Genomic DNA, 12,177 nt, shown 5'->3' with positions numbered 1-12,177 from the left:
GCGAGGGACTGTGAGAGCGGGCCGGTGGCGAGTGATGATGAGCGCCAGCTGCGCACCACACCGGTCGTCTCACGGAAGAGTGTTCCGTTATTTTATTTTGTTGGTTTATTTTATTAAAAACTTGTTGATTGTTCGCCGGTTCCTGCCTCCTTCTTCCCTGAACATACAAACTACGTTACAGTGATGATTGAGCATTAGTGATGAACACCTGATGTTAATAGAATCACTGAAGGACAGAGAAACACAAGAACCACAACTGACTTCAGCCACAGTCTTAGATGAAATCAACTGAAGATAAAAGAAGACATTAAATCTCTGAAGATTTCAGCAGAGGAGGATTAAACAACTCCACAAACAGCATTACCAGTTCTTCAGTTGATTTCATCCAAGGCTGTGGCTGAAGTCAAACCAATGCGGAGCCTACATAGAAACTGAGGACAAAACTGGATGTGCCCCAGTTAGACAGCCCAGGCAAAAACCAATCTGGGCCAAACATGGCTGTGCTGGCTGGGATATGGTCTGTGGATTAACTGATTTTTTTCCCCACTTTATGGAAACACTGTAATCACAAAATTTCTGATGCATGTGTGAATGTGAAACTTTCTCTTTGAATAAAATGGTCAATTGTCATTATTATCACAGCATTTTGTTTTTATTCCATATTTCCTCATACATCTGGGGCCCGTTCTTCGTACCTCGCTAACTCAGTTAGCTGGATTTGATTGTTGACGATTTGGCATGATCTTGGACTGTTTGGTTCTTCTAAGCACATCCTGGACTTGCTGTCATAGTAACCCACATAGCAACATTGTGTCGGCCCAGATCCGGCCCAAATCTGGCACTTGTGGCATACTGATCTGGCCCACATGCTGCATTGAATGACGGCCCTTGAGTGGACCACTCCTGTTTGCCAGATCTGGGCCACAAGCAGGCCAGAGCAATGCCACATGTCAGCCAAGAGCAAAGAAATAAACCAGAACTGGACCTTATCTGAGCCACAAAATCTGTGTATAATAAAAATGTAGTCATCTCAGCTTCAATAAACCTGTTAACAAGCAGAATCACTGAAGGAGAGAAGAGAACAGAGAAAATAGATTAGCAGAAACACAAGAACTACAACTGACTTCAGCCATAGATGAAATAAACTGAAGATAAAAGAAGACATTAAATCTCTGAAGATCTCAGCAGAGGAGGATTAAACAACTCCACAAACAGCATTACCAGCTTCACACATTACTAAGCAGATTTACTTTATTTCTGTTGTGTTTCCGACGCAAGGACGCGCGCTTTGATATAAAAACACGCGTGGGAAACGCGCGTTTTCTGTGACCCCAAAGTGCGCGTTAAAAACGCGCGTTTTTATGGTAAATCACGCGTCGAGGACGCGCGTTTTGCTGTCAAATCGCACGCTTTTGACGTGTCAGTGTGCAATCAGACGCCCGTCCAAGCGTATATGAACACTTTGGCTTGCCATAGGCGGATTCGCGTGCTTCGCGCCGCTCCGCGGGACCTCCAGACGCGCGTCAACGCGCCTTTCCATTGACTTAACATTGAAATCACTCGCGCCAGACGCTCAATTCGCGTTTGGTGTGAACGCAGCATTACAGTAGATACCTTAAGCTGACTGTTTTTTACACAGTTATAGGCTATTGTATTGTACTAACTCATAAGGGAAAACAACTGTAAATAATAAATCAGCTCATAATAAATCAAGGGCTCAGGGTGTTCCACTTAAACACATTTAAAATGTTCCTCCAGTCGTTGGCACTCGTGCAACGTAAGCTACGATGTACATGTTGTGTTATCAGAATCAGAATCAGAATCAGAATCAGAATGAGCTTTATTGCCAGGTGTGCTTACACACACAAGGAATTTGTTTTGGTTACAGAAGCTTCCAGTACACAATGTAAATTGACAAGACAAGAGACAAGTAACATAAAAAAATAAAAATAAAAATAAAAATATGTAAGTTAAACACACAATGGTGGAAATGCAATGTGACAGAAGCGCTTCGGATGGAATAGAATATGTACAGATGTTTTATAAATATAGGTACTATATATAAGTTATAAGGTGCTATATGTGAAATGTCTGAGGTAAAGTATTGCACACATTTATTGCACAGTAGGGTGTATAATATGTATATACGGGTGCTATACGATCTACAGGTGTTTTAAATATACAAATTTACACATTTTTAAGGTGCTATATACGCAGAGTCTGACGGAAGTTGTTTATTGCACACATTTATTGCTCAAGGTGAACATTTAACTGTTCAAGAGGTAGATGGCCTGAGGAAAGAAGCTTTTTCTATGTCTGGATGTTTTTGTTCTCGGTGCTCTGTAGCGCCGACCAGACGGTAACAGTTCAAACAGAGAGTGTCCAGAGTGATTTTGCGTGCCCTTTTACTCACTCTCACATTATAATGGCTATTTGTCAATGTTTAGTGCTAAAACAAGCCAGGTGAGATGTCATTACATGCGCTTTATTTTATTCCTCACTCCCCAGTAGGGGGCAGTAATTAACTATATCACTACAGTACATCCTAGTAAACGAGATGTAGGGAAGTTAGCAAGGGAAGGGCATACAAATTTTTACTTATATGTACCCTTACGGAAATTAACCATGGTTTTACTACAAATAAAACCAAAAAACCATGGTTATTGTAGTTAAAACATGGTAACCACAAATTAACCATGATTTTGCTACTCTAACCATAGTTTAACCATGGTATTAGTGGTACAACTGTGGTTATACACAGTAAATTCCCCGGTGTTGAATTAACACCGCTCGGTGTTCATATGGGAACCACCAGCAGGGTGTTAAAGTAACACTGAAGCAGTGTTAGAGTTAATAAGGCTGCGTTCACACTGCAGGCTGAAACGACACAGATCCGATCTTTTCAAATGCGACCCAGGCCACTTGGGTATGTGGTCCAAATCCGATACATATCCGATCTTTTGAAATGCGTCTTCAGTCTGAACTGCCAGGTCACATGTATCCGACCCGCACGTCGTTGATACGCGACAAACGTCATCATTGTACGTTGAAGTAGGCGGGAATGAAAAGATAAACAACTATGGCGGACGATGCTGAGACCAGTCAGTGGAAGGGAAGCGAGATTTCGGAGTTAATTAATATTTGGGGGGACAGCTCTATTCAGGCCAAACTCGAGGGCTCTTATCGGAACCGGGCGGTTTTTGAAAACATTTCCAGCGAAATGGCCGTAAACAACAAGTGACGTCGTTGACCGTTGAGTACTCTTCTGCGCATGCGGGTCACTTCTGGGTCATTTCACGTTCACACAGGAGATCACAAAAGGTCACATTTAATTGGAAATGTGAACGGCCTTGCAAAAAAATCGGAATTGAGCATTAAGCCCTGCAGTGTGAACGCAGCCTAAGATACTTAAGTGATTCATTGAGTGATGATTGTTTGATTATTGAAGACACCTGATGATAATGAGCAGAATCACTGAAGGAAAGAGAAACACAACTACAGCCACAGCTTAAGATGAAATCAACTGAAAAGACATTACATAACAACATTATAAACCAGACTGACTTTATTTCTGTCATTTGTCTACAGTTCTTTTTGAGAATTAACAGAGGTTTAGAGGTTGATGTTTTATGGGAAATGTTTGGTCACCATTATGTAGATCAGTGTTTATTTTAGTTGGGCAGTTTGACTTGGCATTTTCTGTCAATTTGTGGTCTTTGTATCAGAGTTTACTGGAACATACTTTGTTGCAAAGGAATTCATAAACATAAATTATCAGGTGAAATAGTTATCATAAAGATATTTATTTTTCTGATCAAATTAATCTTTGAGAAATGTGGATAATAGAAATATTAATAAAAGTTGTTTTAATAAATTTTCTCTATAAATGCTCCACTGTCACAGATCAGTCATCCTAAATTTTGTTTTTTAGATACATTTAAGGGTGATAAATGTTTGCGCACACAGAAACCAAGAATCATCATATGATTCTCAACAATGGTGACATGCTGCAATGCATGTTGGGAGTCATGAGTGTTATAATATGATGATTATATATCCCAGCATGCATTGCAGCATGAAGCATGTCACCGTCATTGAGATTAATATGCTGATTCTTGATGTTTGTGTGGGTGTGCATAAAGTGTTTTTCTTCACAATGTATTTAAATAACACAATTCTGAATATTTGATGTCTGCCAAGAAAGGATTGCTGTTGAAAATCTACTAATAACAATTTGACAATTTTATTTTTTATGTTTCAATTATCAGCCACCTTTATGATGTTGAAAGTTATTTCATATGAGCATCGTTGATTATGGCTTCTTTCACAACATATTTTGTGTTTGAGTAAACACTGGTACAAAGACCACAAACTGACATCAAAAGCCAAGAGTCAAACTGCCCAAATAAACGAAACACTGATCACAATAATGGTGACCAACGATTTTCAATACAACATCAACCTCTAAACCTCTGTTAATTCTCAATAAGAGCTTCTGTAGATGTCAGAAATAAAGTCAATCTGGTTTGTAATAAGAGAGATTTAATGTCTTCAGTTGATTTCATCTAAAGCTGTGGCTAAAGTCAGTTGTAGTTCTTGTGTTTCTCTTTCTTTCAGTGATTCTGCTCATTATCATCAGGTGTCTTCAATAATCAAACAATCATCACTCAATTAATCACTTAAGTATCTTATTGACTCTAACACTGCTTCAGTGTTACTTTAACACCTGCTGGCGGTTCCCATATGAACACTGAGCGGTGTTAATTCAAAACCGGGAATTTACTGTAATCAATTAGCCAAAAAACCATGGTTACTACACTTTTACTATAATAAAACCATGGTTATTTTTCGTAAGGGATAGCCCTCGTCTTCATCGAACACGAGTTGCGTGACAAAAATCTGATTCCCATATGATCTGATTCCTCATTCTATCTATTGACCTTAATGCTTATGCTACTCCTGACATGAAGGGCAAATAGATGTGTAGCAGTATTAAAGTCCAGTTTGGCAGGAGGAAGTAGATATGTGCTGTTGATGACTTGAGGTCTTTGCACGTGACCGCATATTTTGGGAGTTAGGCCAAAGTGTTCAAGTGGGTGTAAAGGACTAAGTGTTTTGAGACTTTTACACAATGGGACATACTTAACTACTGCATGGTTGTAGTGCTTCATGGGCAGACATTTTACAAAATACATCTCTGCAGTCTTTGCACCAATAATGTGCAATTTTACGTTTTACATTTGTAAAGTTTAAAGTTGACTTTGGAAAGTTCTCCTAGACATGACACAAAGTTGGGTCAAGTCAGATTCTGAACGTGATGTAGGATGGGATACATTTAGCCTAAAAGACCTCTCTGAAGCGGTATTAGGTCAAGTCCCAAATGACACACTTCACGCACACTTTCGGTCCCAAAGACCGTAGGGTGCCCCATTCATCATGTTATGTTTCAGAAGGGTGCTCGCCCTCAATGCACACTTTTGCCAAGCCTGTAAACCCGCAAGCTTCGCAGCAGACTTCTACCCGACAGTCAAACCTGCGCTTTGCCATTTTCAGACAGGGAACAGTCTTGTGCACTTACTTCCTGTTGGGCACACATGCTCTCAAGGGGACAAGACCGGTATTTGGACAGGCTCAGCAAACATCCCCATCACAGCAGAGAGAGACCTGTTAAAGGGCTTGATGCTCTTTGTCTGACACAGATCTGTTATCACAACTTTTATGGTTTTCATCTGTTCTGAAGTTTACGTTCGCATAAAGCATGCTGATCCTTACGCTTCAGGGAAGAAAGAAATGGTCAGGATTAAATCACCAGTCGTGATTACATCATCTGTTACCACATAATCATGATTTTGTAACATGTTTGTCAGGGAAAATCACTTCCTCTGTAGTTTTAGCCGCGTTATGAGTAGAAACTACTCATATTTCTAAACACCCCTCATCTGTGAAGTCGAATAATGGAGATAGACACGATTTATCAAAATGTTAAGGACACGCGTGGACCTCAGACACAGAGTCACAGTCAGGATGAAGGACAAGCTGAAAAGAAAAGTAAGCAGAAAGATTAGGAACTGAAAACAATCTCAATTTCAGTTTGGTTTTCTATGAACACTGTATTTCTGCTTTTATATGAAGTGTATTTCATGGAATTATTATTTTTTATTATTTTTTATTTATTTATTTACTTTCTCAGCATGTTCTTGTTTGCATATTTTACTGTCTTTGTAATTTTAACAGGTTGATTTGAAATATTATATCTAATAATATGAATTGTTAATTGATACATGTGTGTTTTCTGTGTTTGTCAGGAGGAAGCAGGCGTTTGGTGTTGATGACAGTGTGTCTCGGGCTCATTTGTGTTGTTCTGCTGGTCTTCATCATACTGCAGCTCATCACCATCACAGCAGAGAGAGACCTGTTAAAGAGTTACAAGAACACAGTTGAAGAGTTCAACCACACTATCAACAGCTTACAGGACAATTACACTGATTTAACACAGAAACTGGAGTTAGAAACTGAACTAAGGAAGTTTTATGAACGAGGTCAGTACAAATGGATTTATATGTATATTTGCACTTTACAACACAATTAATAAATATAACTGTTTATGTTTTTTTAAAGGAAATGGCAAGTTTTCCATATCCAACGAGTTGAAGAGCTGGTCTGAGAGCAGGCAGTACTGCAGGGATCGAGGAGCTGATCTGATCATTATCAACACTGAAGAGAAGCAGGTGAGTTCAGTGGCAAACAGAAACAGTTCAAGACAATTCTATTGTGAATGAACATACGGAAATAGATTTGGTCATAAATAAACACATTCAAACATTACACAAAATACACAAAGTAATGAAAAGAAACAGTCACACCAAAGATTCATGTTTTCATGTTTTTCAATGCTTTAATAATAATTATATCATGACAACTCTGATTTTTCGCATTGGTAATGGATATGAAATATGTTAATGTATTTTGGTCTTGGCGGAATAGATCTGCAACTGCTGCTGTTGATTATTGCTGCTGCTGCACAGTAAATTCTCCGGTGTTGAATTAACACCGCTCGGTGTTCATATGGGAACCACCAGCAGGGTGTTAAAGTAACACTGAAGCAGTGTTAGAGTTAATAAGATACTTAAGTGATTCATTGAGTGATGATTGTTTGATTATTGAAGACACCTGATGATAATGAGCAGAAACACTGAAGGAAAGAGAAACACTAGAACTACAACTGACTTCAGTTGTTGGTAATGCTGTTTGTGGAGTTGTTTAATCCTCCTCTGCTGAGATCTTCAGAGATTTAATGTCTTCTTTTATCTTCAATTGATTTCATCTAAGGCTGTGGCTGAAGTCAGTTGTAGTTCTTGTTTCTCTGTCCTTCAGACTCTGATTGTTATCATCAGGTGTCTTCAATAACTTGTTGGTATTATTCCAACCAAAATTCAGCAATGTTGGAGCTTGATGTCAAACAAACGTTGGATTTAGACGTCAAACCAATTTTCATTTTCAACCAAAATCCAACGTCTGACTGACGTTGGAGTCTACATCCTGTGCCTGCTGGGAATTAACTCACTCTATACATCAGACAGATACATTTTTTTTTTACTTTAAAGGTGACTTGAACTATTATTTTAAGTCTCTTTATATATTAACTAATTTCATAATTATTAAACTTTAAACTATCCCTTAAAGGTCCCATGGCATGAAAATTTCATTTTATGAGCTTTTTCAACATTGATATGAGTTCCCCTAGCCTCTACATGGATCCCAAGTAGCTAGAAATCTTGATGGGTGTAAACCGAGTTCTGGCTGTCCTGCTCTGCCTTTGAGAAAATGAGAGCTCAGACGAGCCGATCTGGAATTTTCCTGTTATTACGTCATACCAGGAAAGGTTACCTCCCCTTCCTCTGCTTTGCCCTCCCAGAGCATTCGGAGAAAATTGATTCAGTTTATCAGTCGCGATGTCAGCACAGGCTTTACAAACAGACTTTACAATATGTATTCAACAGCACCGCGACAAACAGAGAGTAACAGTGTTCATTAATGCCTGATCTGTGATCAGTGATTTCTGATGTGTAGCTAATCATTCAAGTTCACTCAGACTTTCTTTCTAGATTGTTTAATGATTGCGGTCTTGATGCCCTAAGCATAATGCATCAGTGAATCAAGCCAGTGACTAAAACGATAGTTTCTGTTAGTAGCCTGAAACAAATCCATTTTTTAAGTGATTAAACTACAGAGAGCGATCAGATCCATTATCCACCTGGTTTATTGTTTCCTACCCTTGGGTGCACACGAGGGTCAGGTTAACGCTTCAGTAGCATACATAACACACACATATTCACACCATTATCAATCTTTTTTCCAAATTCCCTTTATAAACACACACAGACAACAGATACATTAATCCATAGATGATTATTGGACTTATCTGCATGGTTATCTTGTGGTTAGTCCAGGTTACCGGAGGCAAGTGGCAATCAATCTGTCAATCACACGTCGCGAGTGTATGCGCACTTGCCCAAACTGCCGTTATAATGAATGACACTGTTATGCTGCAAAAAGCTCTCACATGATCAACAGACTGTCTGTCTACTCAATGCTCATCACTGCAGCCTTTCATGTGATAGGAATAGATCATAAAATAATGCTATAATCCACACTTTGACGTATCGTTCATCTTGACGTCTGTAATGGTACATTACATGTGTTACAAAGTTCGTAGAAAAAGGTGGTAGACAGAGTCGACGTGACTGGGACTGTTTATTCAGAACTCTCAGATACAAATAAGCTCACGCTAACAGCACAGCGCTCACAACAACTCAGTACAATAAAACTTCCTCCAGCTCTCCATGGTTCACGAGTGCACAGTCAGCCTCTCTCTCTCTCTCATGCGTGCACCTCGCTAAACCACGCCACCTCCGCAACATAATCTAACACTCATTTCAAATGCAAAGATGTCAGCCAATCACAACAGTGGGCGTTTTTACTGAAGTCTCACAGCAGACACGCCCCTTAAAACAGGGCATTCAGCCAGAGGGGTAATAACAGTATAGAAAAAATGCCTTTTATTTCTAAATTATGAAAAAAAATTAATGTAAAAATCATACTAACAATATAAGTACACTTCAGGAAACATTATAAAATAATAGAAAAATGCCATGCCATGGGACCTTTAATAATTTCATAACCGAATCTTGTATGAACTATGGATATATCCCATTTACCGCTGCAAAGCCACCCCAAAACTGAAAAATACATTGCATTTTACAAAGCACCATGCAAAACAAAGGTGATTATCAAGTCAGGCTATTGAATTTTAGACGACTATAAAGACGCTGCAAACTGCTATAGTGAATGGTAACCAACCAGGCATGATAACAAACATCTTTCATATAACTGTTCTTGTCTTCTGACAGTCAACTAATACCAGAAAAAGACCGCAAATGTAAGGATGATTCCCACTCTTTCATGTTTTATATATTTACACACAGAGGTTCATATCTTCTTTAGTCAAAGAGTCTGTGTGGATTGGTTTGTCTGACATTGAGAACGAGGGCAACATGAAATGGGTGGATAATTCAACACTGAGTCGAGGGTAAGTGATAAAACACTCACAGAAAACCACACACACTAACCACATGTTCTAGTGAGTAAAGGCTTTCAGAGCTCATCAGGAACTTAATCTGATTGTATGTTATTCAGGTTTTGGAAAAGAAATGAGCCGAATGACGCAGGGGGGAAGGAGGATTGTATTGAACTGAATCCTGCAAAACAAGCTCTGAACAACTGGAATGACATCCCATGCTCAGCAATGAAAAAATGGATTTGTGAGAATCTTCATGATGGTTAATAATGATTTGATGCTGATATTTTTTCTGCTTTATTATTTTAATTGCATAATTTCTGCTGAAGGTTCAAAGCTATTGTCACCAAAATAATTTTATGCTTTTTTAATATTTTTATTTCCTGTTTCCAAATTGGCTATTACACTTTAATCTGACAACATCTTGTTTCTCATATTTTTGCACAAAATATCCCAGCCAGCACAGTCATGTGGAGCCCAGATGGGTTTGACCTGGACCGTCTAAAGCTGGGCATACACTGTGTGATTTTTGTCCAATTTTGGGCCGATTTTCAGCTTTGTCATGCATCGTTTGTCGTGAGTCAATTTGACAATTGGTGAGAAAAAAAATTCCATGTCGCAATATTGGAATCTTTTTTTTTTTTTTTTTTAAATCATGAAGGCGAGTCAGTGGATTCACTACAGAAACTGAAAGTAAAATCTGATGAGCTTTCAACGCATATTCTCAGAGGCAACGAGAGATAAATCTACTTCAACATATGCTGATAACGTATAACTGTCTTTATGTATTTTCTTAATATTTCTCTTGTGGCTCATATAGCCTACACTCTCAGAAAAAAAGGTACAGTGGAGGTACAATTTAGTTCCTTGGGGAAAAAAAACATATAACTGTACCTTTAAAGGTACACAATTGGTCCTTAGGGTGCAATTACCCCTACAATGAACCATTTGCAAGCAATTTCAGTCCTAGTGAGTCGCTGTCCTGCAGAGTTTGACTCCAACCCTGAAAGACATCTATAGAAGCTCTTATTGAGAATTAACAGAGGTTTAGATGTTGATGTTTTATTGGAAATATTTGGTCACCATTATGGTGATCAGTGTTTGGTTTAGTAGGGCTGTTTGACTCTTGGCTTTTGTTACAGTGTCAACAAAACACATACTCTGTTCAAATCAAAAGAAGCCATAAACAAAAATTGTCAGGAAGAAAAATGTTTAACTGAACTTGTGACTGACTAAAACCATTAATAAATAATAATCATCAACAGTAATTTCTTGCCACAGAACTTGCCTACCCCTGACTTAAAGGTACAAAATGTACCCTTAAGGGTACAGCCCCAGTGACAAGCCATTGTACCCCTAAAGGTACAATTATGTACTTTATTTTCTGAGAGTGTAGTGAAAAAAATGTAGGCCCATTTCGTGTTAAGTTGTTTTTTAAATAAAGCTGCTCTCACTTTTCATTGAGACTGATATTATTGCTGTGTTCTGACATATTAAAGACTGTTTATCATTTAACCCCTTAACTGTCACCATTTCCCAGCCAACACAGCGGTAAAGGCCCCAAATGGGTAAGCCCAAATGAAATGAACACTGCTCAGTGTGCACACTACAGACTGTTAAATGTAACCCTGAATCAGTGTTGGAGTTAATGAGATAATAAAGTGATTGTGGCAAGCAGCGAGGCGAGGGACTGTGAGAGCGGGCCGGTGGCGAGTGATGATGAGCGCCAGCTGCGCACCACACCGGTCATCTCACGGAGGAGTAATGACAGTTCAAGACGAGAGAGAACCAGGCCTGGAATTTGAATTGTGTTTGTTTATATTTGTGTTTGTACGTAGACGGCAGTCGTCCGTGAGGAGCTGCCGCCGTTATTTTATTTTGTTGATTTATTTTATCAAAAACGTGTTAATTGTTCGCCAGTTCCTGCCTCCTTCTTCCCTGAACATACAAACTACATTACAGTGATGATTGAGCATTAGTGATGAACACCTGATGATAATGAGCAGAATCACTGAAGGACAGAGAAACACAAGAACTACAACTGACTTCAGCCACAGCTTTAGATCAAATCAACTGAAGATTAAAGAAGACATTAAATATCTGAAGATCTCAGCAGAGGAGGATTAAACAACTCCACAAACAGCATTACCAGTTCTTCCCTTGATTTTATCTAGGCTAAGTCAAACCCATGTGGAGCCTACATATGAACTGGCTGTGCCCCAGTTAGACAGCCCAGGTCAAACCCATCTAGGCCACACATGGCTGTGCTGGGATATGGTCTGTGGATTAACGTATTTTTTTTACCCACTTGTATTATTTTATGGAAACACTGTAATCACAACAATTCTGATAATGTGTGAATGTGAAACTTTCTCTTTAAATAAAATGGTCAATAGTTATTATTATCACAGCATTTTGTTTTTATTTCCATATTTCCTTGTGCATCTGCTTTATTGCTCTATGGATATATTTGCTCCAGTCCAGCAGGGCGCAGCAGAGAGCAGGTTTATCAGACTGAAGTGATCAGAGGAACAGAAACATCAGATTCAGGGCACTTGCTGCTGTTTCCTGCATCATCAACACAAAGGTCCAGTTTGGCA

The 12,177-nt window shown here is 38.9% G+C and overlaps 1 protein-coding gene across 1 annotated transcript; it reads left to right on the top strand.

Annotated features, from left to right (window-relative positions):
- The first annotated feature begins 5,886 nt into the window (after window positions 1-5,886).
- Window positions 5,887-11,984, top strand: LOC307123489 (uncharacterized protein). The gene is made up of 5 exons (XM_079812035.1): window positions 5,887-6,048; window positions 6,306-6,539; window positions 6,619-6,728; window positions 9,486-9,589; window positions 9,697-11,984. Exons 1-5 carry the CDS (start codon window positions 5,955-5,957, stop codon window positions 9,842-9,844), a joined length of 690 nt encoding a protein of 229 aa, XP_079668161.1. The 5' UTR covers window positions 5,887-5,954; the 3' UTR covers window positions 9,845-11,984.
- The last annotated feature ends 193 nt before the right edge of the window (window positions 11,985-12,177 follow it).

This window comes from Gobio gobio (assembly GCF_949357685.1).
Source record: "Gobio gobio genome assembly, chromosome: 3".
Taxonomy (NCBI): Eukaryota; Metazoa; Chordata; class Actinopteri; order Cypriniformes; family Gobionidae; genus Gobio; species Gobio gobio.
Note: the sequence above shows the minus strand (reverse complement) of the source record. Positions and strands in the feature narration are given on the sequence as shown.